Raw genomic sequence first — 12,282 nt, forward strand, 5'->3', positions numbered from 1 at the left:
TGTGCATGCTCCTGTTGCCACGAGAGCACAGACTGAGACCTTGGCTTCCTCGGGTCACCCCAACTCCACCATTTGGAGTTGAGAACATCTCACAGATAAGCAGTTTAAAACCGATGGATTCCTCTGGTTGTATGTTAGAGCTGAGGAAAGCCTGTTTCAGACTGGATTAATATACAGTTAGGTTGGTTCTCAGCAGTAAAAATGCTTTTAACTAGACTAGATTAAAATACTCCGTGGTTTCAGGATCCCCAGAGAGCCCCGGGGAATGTTCCTGGGCTGCCTTCCCAGCCTTTTGGTTTTTATTCCCATTTTATCTGGCTACTGTTGAAGTATGTCTTCAGTACGGCAGGCAGGGAGACCTGTAGTAATGATTTCCTGAAGCCCTAGTAGGGAACCTGCTGTTGTAGTTGTGTGGCTCAGTGCTCGCATGGGTAGTTGGGCTTGTCTGATCGATACGGTTTGGTCTGAATAACTGACAGTGGATAACATAGCCTGTCGTATTCGCTGCATAACACTGATAGGTAATCCCTGCGTTTAAGAGAATGCTTTTCATTGGCTGAATTTATTCAAGTGGACATCAACAAAATTAAGGCGATAACAACCCCAAAGACCCAGCCCCTCTAAACCGAAACCAAACCTGTTATACTTGTCCCCAAAAGGTACAAACCGCCTACAATCAGCAGTGCTTGTTCTCTGTCCATTCACTTCAGGAAGACTCTGAAACAAAACTACACTCTGGCTTTGGTCCAAAACTGATCTACGAATGCACCAAAAATGTGATAAATGCTAATCAAATGTAAAGTAATGAATCAGCTGCGACATTTTATTATGGAAATTAAACATCATGCAAACCCTTGCCTCGGGAAAATGAATTGTCAGGAAAAATACTAATTTTCATGTGATAATTAAGTTTTCTTTGCTTTTCATTTCCATGTCTAATAACGTTTCAGTTTCACTTTTTATAACAGGCATTTGTTATGAAAAACCATTTCAAGCAGGATTTAATTTGTGGAATTGAAAAGGATTGCCACTCCCATTTAATTGTAGGAAAATAGACCTGGTTGTAGGCAATGGTTCTGCTGTTTTGGGGGTCAGCAAGATCTGAAAGGTTGGAAAATTAACTTGCACTTTACCACAGCCCTTCTAAGCAAGTGTGCTGTTCTCCAGTGGTGCGATCCCTGTTTTTCCTTGCCAGTTCTGGGAGAGCCTGAGTGTCAGTGAATTGTACCCGTTATGAGATGCTCCTACAACTTCTCATTTCAAGGAGAACCTCGGTGGACTGGTAGGCCTGTTCTAGGACGTAGTCCTAAGGGTGAAATAGTCATGATGGTTTTGTTAATGATGAAACCTTAGTTTGCTGGGTGGGCCTGGTGGGTTTGCCTTCAATGTCTTTCATTTGTTGACCTCTTGTGCGTATGTGTTGAATCAGAAGGAATCTCTAGCATATTGTGCCTAGTATCTTGTGCTCACAAGCATATGGCATACCCCGTTTATAAACTTCATAACGTCTGTTCTATGAGCAATAAATATTTCCTGCTTTTCCCCTTTTGTGTCCATCCTTCCTGATTTCCACCTCATCTGCATTCCTAGCCAGCTGTGATCATTATTTTTTGTTGCTGGTTGGTTTTGTCCTCCTGCAGTGGTTTTCACCTCTTTGTTGCAGTTGTAGGTGATGATAGTATCTCTTCTCAGATACAGTTGTGCCAGCCTCAGCAGGTTAAGGTCTTTCTGTTGACACCTGTACGACAGAGTTTCTGTTCTTTGTGCGCTTTTTCTATGCCCGTTCGTTTGAATTTACCTGTCTTGAAAATGAGTGACTCCTGGTTTTGCACAGTAGGACAGAAATGAGACAGTCTAGGCAGGGTCTTATGGAGTAGTGTTGAACAGACGATCGGTTGTCTGTCTGGTAACTCCCATTGTGATTGTTTTTCCATCCTGAAGTGACATTTGCCCATTCCATGGTTGTATCATCACCACCTTGTGGCCAGCTGTTACGCACAGCATTTTCTCCTCGTTTTTCAACCGTGAAGCCTTCTAGCTGCACACGCAGGTTTCCATTAGTCTCCAAGCATGTGACCTCCTGCTTTTGATTCACTGAATTGGTTCCGTGTGTTACTCATCAAACCCATGTGATCTTTTCTATAGGTTAGTCCAATCCTGCCGTCTTGGCAGGGTTTCTCAACTCTGCTTTGGCAGCTGACAGGCTTCATCAGTGTAGCCTTAACTTCTGTGTTAAGTGTTGCTCGTTAAAATACTAGGTCACATTGTTGTCAGAGTTTGTCCTTGACGTGACAATCCCCAGTAGTAACCTCTGCCTCAGCTTGACTTCATTCCTCAACGCTGCAAACATGCAGATGCTTGGAGTGCTTTTCTTGGGAATATTTTAGTTCTTAATATTTTATGGTTTTCAAAGTGCAGCATACAGCAGCACTACGAGATACAGGATGGAGTGTACAGTTACAGCAATATTATTTAATTATTAAATAGAGGTACGGTATCAAAAATAAGCTTATTATTTGCCATTATCTTAAATTCTTCCCTACCTCAAATGTCTGATCTTGCCGTTCTCTTTCCAGTTCCATTAAGCACAAGTAGAAGGTTTTATTCCTCGTGTATTGATCCTTCCATCTTCCTTCTCCTTAGGAGGACACCACGACTGCTCATGGTCTAACACGCACACTTGTGCATGTTGCTTTCCAGAGGCTTCAGCTGATACTCTGGTGGGATAAGCAGGGAATGCGAACAGAGGGAGGTCATCCAGGCTCTCTGTCTGGTTCACAAATTATTAGAAGAGATGGGAAGGAAAAGAGGAATTGAGAAAGCCATCTGCTGAGGGTTGTAGTACAGCTTGCTAGCAGAGCTGCTAGAGCTCGTGTTTCTTTATCCTATCTAGGAGCCATACAGCAATTTCTGGGGTCTTGGACAACTCTTCTCCTGCCCTGCCATTCTGGCCCGGGTATTTTTTTTACCAAGAAATGAAGATCTGACTCTTGGGTGGTGGTTTTGTTTTGTTTCTTAAAGCCCTCTTCCCACCATGCTCCTGGGCACCTATTACAGTTTGCTAGTAGCTGATGGTTATACAAGCACCAGTTTTTGGCTGCTCATAAAACACGATCTCCCTCTGTAGTATTACATTTTGTATCATCTTTGAATGTGATGTTCTTGGCAGTGTAGAGGAAAATAAGTAGAAATGGATCTTTGCTACTTTTGTTATTTTTCTGTCCTGTTTCACTGTGATTCCTCTGTTTCGTGCTCGATGAAGTTACTTGTGAAGTTGTTTTCTGCAGTTCTTCAGCTCCAAGGAAAGGCACATGGAGGCTTGGTGTGGTGCTGTAGCTGCATAGAATACTTTTGGCCTTCTCCCTTCTAGCACATAGGTAAAATGAAGAAAGGCACTAACAAACAAAACTAATGGTGTAAGCTGTCATCTCCTTAAACACGGAACAATTTATGTTGGCAATGTTACTGATACTTTACAGTGTATAAGAGTGCTTTGAGACAAAGCTGCTGTGTGTCCCCATAGGTATTTAGGTCTGTCAGCAAAGTATGACAACACAGTGAATGATTGCTGGTTGCATTTAGAGCGCTTAAATATAACTTTGTTTTATTGAAACAGATGATCTGTCACAGCTTGTCCACTATACCTTCACAGAGTCAGTGTTTTGACATTCTCCAGACTGGCATCTGTAAATATCTGGTAAGTACTATTTTGTCTTTTCTATCACTTTCATGTGATAAATGTTGTAGTGGTCTCTCCCCAGATACACTTATCCATATACTTTGTGTATAATTTCAGCATTTGCAAAAGTTTTTGACAAGATTAGCAGAGTTTTAAAGGGTATCTCATAACTGTCAGTATCCAAACTCAGATGCATTTCTTTTGCTCTGATCTATGAATAGTTCAGCTTGTTCTCAAGATGGGTCAGCCCTAAATGAAAGGCTTTGCTTTTCGAAAGAGCAACTAGCAGCCTTGGATGGGTTTTACAGTCTCTGTCTTCTCCTGATTCTAAACACTGAGGGTGGGGATGGCAAAGCCAGAGAGCTGTGTAACAGGATTTGCAGTTACCTGTGATGCTGCCTGCCGAGGCGGGGACTGTCTGTCCTCCTGCCAGGATGGTTCTGGAGCTAACAGGTGCCTGCAGCTCCCTGTACGGAGCCGTTCTGAAAAACCACTAGAGCAAAGTTTCCATGGAGAGGGGCTGACCTTTCACTGCAGTCAGGATTTTTGAGGGTGAGTATCGGCTTAAATCACAGCCTCCAGATCAGCTTCTGTGTTCTACCACCCTCTTCTGAGGGCAAACAGTTAAGTGGCTTTTTATAGCTGATGAGATTGCTGCCCAAGGGCTCTAACTGGATGGTGACACCGAAGAGGGAAGAAAGGCAACATCCTCTGTGGGAACTTGAGCAGTCCCATCTATACCTGATTTGTATAAATTGAAATGTCTTTGTTCACATCATCTCCCAGACTCGCTGGCTGGCACTTTTCATCAGCAGTGTTGGCTGATTCGATCTTCAGGATGCTTCTTTGTATGCAGACATCCATCTTCTCACTGTCATAATTTCCTGTGTGTGGTTTGTCAGGAACATCTTTATTTGATTTATTATTTACTGTTTGAGTGTCCTGTAGTAGTCAGCAGGTTCTCGGTGACAGTTGCAGTGCATGTTCTGTCACACAGGAATGCCATCCTTCTACTCCTGCGGCTGGCTGGTGCAGGGTCAGCTTGGGACAGTGATCTGCACTTGTGGCATTGAAATACCTAGTCTTATATTGGAATATTTAGAAGTTTGAACCCATCATTGTTCTTTATCTTCTACCTCTTACAAGTGATGATACTGTTGTGGTTTAACCCCAGCCAGCAACTAAGCTCCATGCAGCTGCTTGCTGACTTCCCCAGGATGGGGAAGAGAATTGGAAGAGTAAAAGTGAGAAAACTCATGGGTTGACATAAAGACATAGTTAATAGGTAAAGAAAAAGCTGTGAGTGCAAGCTAAGCAAAGTGAGGAATTCATTCACTTCTTCCCATGGGCATGCAGGGGTTGAGCCATCTCCAGGAAAGCCAGGCTCCATCCTAACCAGCAAAACCCCTTGTGTATGAAGTGATGAACTTGGGGGTTATTTTGTTTGTTTTAATACAGGTTGGATTGGTTGTAATACCTGATAGCACAGCTGGATCTGTTCTGTGTGCCATAAATAAGCTCTTGGATCAAGCTTGCATCCTGAGTGAAACCCTGCACAAGTTCTTAGCCTCTTGTTGTTACAGTCTCCTGTACTTCCTACTCACTTTAGACAAAGAGGATGCAGAACACTTACAGAAAAGGTAATGCTGCTTTTGTGATCTCTGCTTTATGCCTGCAAGTATTCAGAGGTGTAAAATGAAAGGACATCCCCTCCCATCCTCCCAGGGTTTTTTGCCATCTCTCTTTTGCTTGCTTCAAAACAGTACTTGGATTTAAGAAAAAAGGCTGCAAAGTTAGCTGGAATTATTTAAAACAGCAACCGAAGGAGGTTTCACCTCAGGTTGTTCTAGGTAGATGTCAGGACATCCTGACTTTAAGGTATAAATATTGACCTTTCTGATCTTTAGCTTTAGCCTTCGGTTTCATTAGTACATTGAAAAGCAACATGCAAAGGATTTGGCTTTGTAAGCTTGTACTCTTAACTGACTGCGTACATCAGTTTTAACACAACTTCTGAGGCATCACTTTGTAGGCCGCAAATCCATTAGATCTAAAACCCCCAAAGCTACAGCTAGCAGATGTAAGTAAGTTTATTTACCTGTATAACAGAAATGTCTTTAAACAGTTTAAACTTCAGGTTTTTCTTCTAACTTGTTCTGTACACAGCGACGTTGTTCAAAGCTTACTTAAAACGTAAGACCTGTTTTTAAAGCCAGAGTCCTCCTTCACCGATGGTGTTTAATGACCTACAGATCACACACGCCTGATTGTGTTGTGTGATTTCTTATGAGTGTTAAATAAGCACTTAGGTGTACCTGAACAGAGCCTGAAACAAAACCCTCTTCCCAGGTGCACCAAGCAGCTGTGTAAGAGCTTCAGTGACATTTGTAGCTCCAGGGCAGGGCCTCCAGTTTGTCTCAGTGCTGTCCATGATTTTGGGATGTTTTCAAGTTTAGCGTTTCCTGGTACAGATCCTCTGCTTGGGTGCTAATATGGGTGAGGGCAGTTGGCACAACTGAATTGAGAGCAGCACCCTTGTACAGCCATGAGGTGAGCTCACAGAGACACACTTGAAAGGAATGCCTGTCCTCAGTGGTTTAACTCTTTGTTCTCTCTCCCTGCCAGGGATATGCTGTGGGGATCGTGTATTTCTGCGTTAGCACTTCTGCCGCGCTTGCTGAGGCTGATGCTGCAGGGCCTGCAAGTGAGCAGGATCTGTCGGGAAGAGCTGCCCGTGGTTGCTCAGTTGCTTCGCTTACTCATGCAACATGGTCAGCTCAGGAGCCATATGATCACAAATGAATTCCTGGTGCAACAGATTATCAAGGACATCATGGTATGAAACTCCATTGTTTCTCAGAGACTACACACCTCATGTTTCTGTTTAATAATCCGTGCAAAGGCTAGAACAGATGTTTAGCAGAACACACGTTCTGATTGTCTTCTGTTTGCCTTAGGAGCCCGGGCTGTGTAGAAGGCTGTCTGAGCTCCTGTGCTCATGGCACAGACAAAGGCAGTTAAGAGGTTTAGCTTGTCCCAGCCCAGGGCCTGGGACAGCAGGTACCTTTCTAACAAACTGGCTGGCAGTAGCTTACCTGCCTGGCCCATCCAAGGGTGAGCTGTCCCAAAACAAGGAACTAGTCTTCCCTGATGACAGGAGCAGGGGTACGTAGGTGTACAAAGATGTTATTAAATCAGACAAACTCCCTTAAATATATATAGTGCAAAATATATTTCCTTTCAAATACTGCAAACCCCAGCACATCTGTTCATGTGTCTGCATCCTGCTGGTTTGGGAGCTGTTCCAGTCGCTTCTCTCTTCAGAAAAAACATCTGAAACTGTCTTTGCACAAAGCTCTTGTGAGTTCGAGCACAGAGAGTTTGTACATCCCACAGGTTTGAATAAGTGAGCCATGGCTATTCATTAGTAGCTTTTAAAAGAAAAACGTAATCTCGGTGGTGGTGACAGCAGATGTAAGAGCGTAGGTGCAAGGTCTGTACCAGAGATTGAGGGGGCTGGTTTCCTTCAGTGCTGAAAATGTTCTTGTGGTGTCCCACTGCAGGTGGGTTGCGTGTGGTGGCAGTGGGGCTTTTTTAACCACTTACAGTGCTGAGGAGAGTGAATGACAGGGCTGTGGGCTATGTTGGTGTGCTGGTAGCAGTTCTCTTACCGACTGGGGGTTTGAACTCTCCTGCTGTAGTAGAACCTGCTCATTTGCATTTCAGTTGAGTATAAATTGCAGGCTTGGGGTAAGGAAGTAAGGAAGCCACTGTAATTACAGGTAAGGAAGTGGCAGCTGCTGTAATTCATACACTTCATAACTGAGTAGTAACACTTCATAATTTCAGCTTTACCAGACATACCCTGTTGAAATGTATAAACGAGAGTAAGGTGGCCGTGTGTGGGTGAACAAGGCCATCTTGTACCCTGCACAGCACACCTCACTAACTGTACAAAGCTAGGCTTTGCATGTGCTGGTGGTGATGTGGAGTTTTACCTTCTTTCCCCTTCCTTCTAGACCCTGAAGAGTGGGGAGGTTCAAGAGCAGTGGCTGACAGACCTCCATTACTGTTTCAACATCTACCTTGCCTCTCATCCCCAGGGACCCGGCCCTGTCAACACCGTGTATTAGAAGAGGTCGAACTGCATTTACTGTAAAACATTTACTTCTGTTTAGTTTTGAATGGGAGATGTTGGAACAAAGCTTGTCCATTTTTTTGTAAGTGAAACAGAATAAAAATTTTCCAGAGAACTGCACCCCTCTGCTGCCTTTCTTTTCCAGCAGGCGGATGCTGCTGCTGGAAGGTGGTTTAGTAGATGCACTGACCACAGTGAGGGGGGTGAAAGAAGATCCAGTCCCCTCAGCGTTTAAGCGCTTGCAGCAAAACGGACTTATGTTGACTTCACTCATCTGTTACTTCAAAACATCATATTAATTGATTAGAATTCTGTAATGCCAGCTAGAAGACAGAAAACAATTTACATAGAAACTAGAGTAACATCATTTTATTAGTGCTCAGCTCCTAGTTTTAAATACTTTGTGCAAGGTAAATACTGTATGCTGGCAGCTCCAAAGCTGTTATAAGAACAAGGTTTCTTGTAGAATAGGTCCCATCTTTTCTTGCTTTCCATAAAACATCTTTCTGTGCAGGTATAAAAACAGTTATTAATGTAGAAAAAAATGGTGATAATCTCAGTGATAGAAAACATCGCCCTAACAATTCCCATAGGCTGTGGAAGGCCATTTATTTACTGAGTGTTTTTTGTCGACATCTCTACTTTTCCTTCCAAATCCATAGCTAGCTGAGAAATGATTGTGTCTTTAATACCAAAGTGGAGAATGAAGGCTGTTCTTCTGTGGCTGTCTTTCAGAACTGTTACATCTTCAGTACAGTTTCCCTCTCCTTTGAAACTGTGTTTGATGAACACATTCAAAATTACTTTTGGCAATGGAAGACTTTGGGAGCCCCTGCAGTTCTGTAGGGCTGGGCTCAGCACTTCAGTTTCTGTTTCCCAACGCAATTCAGCTTTCGTCCTGTCAGTAAATAAATAACAGTTGCATTTAAAAACTGATTTGTACTCAACATGAGTCCCAACTCCTTAGAAGTCTGCGTGGCCTGTAATGCTGGTATAATACAAAACGGCAAGTTCAAGTTTAGAATGTTGTAGATGACTTGCACATGACGAAAGGTAATGGTCGTACTGGAATATGCTTTTTAAATTCCAAACATTCAGCTTTGCTTAGTGCTTGAGTCTTGTGTTTTTTGGTTTTGCAGCTGTGGTTGGTCTCATGTTGTATGAAAATTGTTTTGACTTCCCCATGTTCTCCATCAAATTAACACACTGTAGGTTGTTTACTGAAAAAGAACAGAACAGGTTTGGTGAGGAACTCTGGTGGGTATAAAGCAGTTTACGCTACACAGTGTTCTAGATCTCAGAAACAGTGAGTGCACCAGGAGAAGAATCATAGAATCCATAGAATGGTTTGGGTTGGACGGGACCTTAAACATCATCTTGTTCCAACCCCCCTGCCATGGGCAGGGACATTTCACACTAGACCAGGTTGCTCCATCCGGGTCTTGAACACTGCCAGTGCTGGGACGGATGCATTTATCCTGGCATCTCACTGCTGATTATCTATAAGTGGAGTTTATTTTCTGTGGCACTCAGTGCAGCTTATGTAAAATCCTACTGCAGCTGTTCAAAGCAGCCTATAATAACAGAGGGCAACATGAGATGTACCCCCATAAATGAAGGAGGGTTTCCTGGCTGATGGCTCAGTCACTAACACAATGCTCTTGGCTGAGCTTGCTGAAGAGCAGCAAGGGATTTTTTTGTTGAGCAGTATTTAACCATATTAGGTGCTGGGTCACTTCAAGAAGGTATGGGAAATTGGTCCAGGGCTAAAGCTCTGAATTACTAGAAAGCAGAAATGAATGCCAGCTGACCCTTCTCTTCAGTTCTGATCCTGGCTGAATATCTGGACTCACTCAGTGGTTTGATTTAATGTGCTACAAATAGTATGTGTGTTCTCCTTCCCCAGTTTTGTAGAGGTGGGATGCAAACATTTTGGTGCTTTATCCCTTTCCAGCCAGGGTCCTGCCAAGTGCAGATCTGAGCGTTTCATTGAGGGGTGCACCCACGAAGCTCTAAAGACATCTTTCTAATGCCAAGAATTGCAAAGCCTCCTCCTTTACAACTCTACACACACTTTAATGTCCACAGTGAAACAAAAAACCCCTAGACTTAGCTGTCTGGCCTGCTGCAGAGCACCTCTTTAAATGCCGTTTATTGAACTGACAAAGGCACCTATTTAATAAAATTATGTTTAAAAAGGAACAACTTTCAGGGTTTAAAATGAGCTAATTGTAACAATTCTGTCCCTATTTGTGCACCCCTTTGCTGCTTGTCTCCCTCTGACACCACCCTCCCCCCCCCCCACTTATTTGTATGTTTCCTTTGTGCACCTTCTGCATGTCCTCCCCTCCAAAGTGCTGGGTGTGCTCATGCCAGCAAGGTAATGGAGTTTGGTGGCTGTCCCTGTTACAGATACATCGCAGCACGCTTTTCCCACTAGCTATATGAACATTCAAACTAGGGCTGACAGCCAGTCTTCACCTTCCCAGCTGTACCTTCTGCAAGAGCGAATGAGACTGAACAGTCCATACTGACCTACTCCAGGCATCTACGTCAGGCACAGAGTATCTGGCATTCACCACTGACAGCTCTGAACTTTTCCAACAAGCGTCATGTTGTCATGCACAAAGGCGGTCAGATGAAAAACATGTTATTGTCTTTTAAGTAAGGGCTAAAGTTCCCTGAGCTCCTATTAGGTGAATGAAAGTAAGTAGTGTTCTAAAGGAACTGGGCAGAGTTCCTATCACTATCCTATTCGTCACCAAGTTATGAAAGCAAAGGACACTCAAACCTCAGAAGAAAGCCTTTTTATTTCAGGAGACAGGGAGATGTTGTCCTGAGAACCTGAACGAAAAGAAGCATTATTTGCTAAAGCTCTTCTAAAATGTAGATTCTTATCGGCATGAAGAGGTGGCAACCAAACACCTGCCTGGTTGTGCTGCTTAATTAAAATGGTTTTCAAACAGTGGAAGAAAAAAGCCTCCGTCTCATAGTGAGGCAGAAACTCCCCTACACTTCTAACAAACTAGGCTAAGTCAATGTTGGACTGCCTTCTGACTTGAGGGCCTTGTTAAACTAGTAAAGAAGAAAAAGTATTTTACAGCCCTTTGCAAACTACCTGAACTGCTGCTTCCTTGAAGCATCTCCTTTGTTGCTAGCTAACCGTGGCCTGCCTCTGAACTAGCTGTGGTACAACCATGAAGGCCAAATGGGCAAGGCACTAGATCTTCATGTGGTGAAGTGCTAATGTTACTATAGCTCCCGTGCCCAAGTAAGTGTAATTACAATCTTAAAAATGGCATTTTGTAAAGAAGTAGTAGGAGAGGCGGCCATGTACTCTTCAGTTTTAGGTAGCTGCCAATTAATGCCACATGTATGATAGTTCCAGCCTTTAATGACCTTGATAATATTTTCACACTTGCCATCCTTTTATGCTATTCCATTGTACATGCCTGCGCAGCTTGACAGTCCTGGTTGTGCCAGCCCCACTGCCCCAAGACCAGATACGTACCCAAAATTTCAGTGGCAGGCAGAACTAAGGCTTTCCCAAGGAAGACCTGGTAATGACTCTATGGCTTCTGAGATAAGCAGGAAATAAATGCCTGATTTTGCTAAAGCTTTACAACTTACTGAAAGTCAAAGTCTATGCAGTAATTGAGGCTCTGTGCACAGCACAGACACCCAGTTACACCATTTTAGAAGAAAGGGCAGAGACCAGATCAATAACTTTGGATTTTCAAGTTTTCATCTATGCACTAAACCAGGTATTTCTAACAGCCAGGTGTGTAAATTCTTGGCACATGTAGCAGTCCACCTCTTCTATAAGGCTAGTAGATATTTGTGCTGTAAGTAATCTTAACCAGAGGTGAATGCTACCTGGCTCGTCACTCTGCAAGTCCATTCTGTTAAGGTCTTTCCTAGTAGCAGCCCAATAAAAACAGGTTTTCATATACATGATTCAACATAAGGATGAAAGTGCAGTGCTCACATAAACCCAACAGTAGGGAAAGAAAAAGCGTGCAATCTTAACAGCTTGGCAGCAGTTACATGCTTTGACATGAGATCCCAGTTCTTGAGCAGATATTTTTGCTTTTCCAAGATGAAACCGATCTCACATGTATGCAACATTAAAGTATTCTTAAAATGTAGGTGTCCTACCTGAGACCAGCTGTACATCAGAAAGCTTTAGCTTGGAAGGAGGTCTTGTTGGCTGATACGCTTTGCCTTCCTGAGAACGTCCTTTAACAAGCAATATGAACAGCTCCATGTTTAATCACATAAAGATGACGTTATGTATAGCTAGAAACTTTTAAGTAGACTACAACATCGCTTTGTTCTAAAATCAGTCTCATTTATGATGAGGAAACTCAGGGGATGTTCTGTATGGCAGAAAATTGTGACAAGCACAACTGAGCTTTAACTAAAAAATACATCTTGCAGTTGCTATTTAAAAAAAAAGTTACAT

The 12,282-nt window shown here is 43.1% G+C and overlaps 2 protein-coding genes across 7 annotated transcripts in view; one reads left to right on the forward strand and one right to left on the reverse strand.

Moving 5' to 3' along the window:
* Positions 1–7,937, forward strand: part of TEX10 (testis expressed 10) — a 48,674-nt gene extending 40,737 nt beyond the window's left edge. For both annotated transcript variants that reach the window (XM_065667833.1, XM_065667832.1), the window contains 4 exons: positions 3,617–3,697; positions 5,138–5,319; positions 6,305–6,515; positions 7,699–7,937. In XM_065667833.1, coding sequence (XP_065523905.1) covers positions 3,617–3,697; positions 5,138–5,319; positions 6,305–6,515; positions 7,699–7,812 — 588 coding nt within the window. In that variant the 3' untranslated portion in view covers positions 7,813–7,937. The remainder of the gene's footprint in view (positions 1–3,616; positions 3,698–5,137; positions 5,320–6,304; positions 6,516–7,698) is intronic.
* A 234-nt stretch (positions 7,938–8,171) lies between these two features.
* INVS (inversin) overlaps positions 8,172–12,282 on the reverse strand; it is an 86,218-nt gene continuing 82,107 nt past the window's right edge. For 4 of the 5 annotated variants that reach the window (XM_065667830.1, XM_065667827.1, XM_065667828.1 and 1 more), the window contains 2 exons: positions 11,976–12,056; positions 8,172–9,037 (listed from right to left, as the gene is read on the reverse strand). In XM_065667830.1, the coding sequence (XP_065523902.1) occupies positions 8,922–9,037; positions 11,976–12,056 (197 nt within the window). In that variant the 3' untranslated portion in view covers positions 8,172–8,921. The remainder of the gene's footprint in view (positions 9,038–11,975; positions 12,057–12,282) is intronic. The other variant, XM_065667829.1, reaches the window with a different exon arrangement.

This window comes from Lathamus discolor, chromosome 2 (assembly GCF_037157495.1).
Source record: "Lathamus discolor isolate bLatDis1 chromosome 2, bLatDis1.hap1, whole genome shotgun sequence".
Classification (NCBI taxonomy): Eukaryota; Metazoa; Chordata; class Aves; order Psittaciformes; family Psittacidae; genus Lathamus; species Lathamus discolor.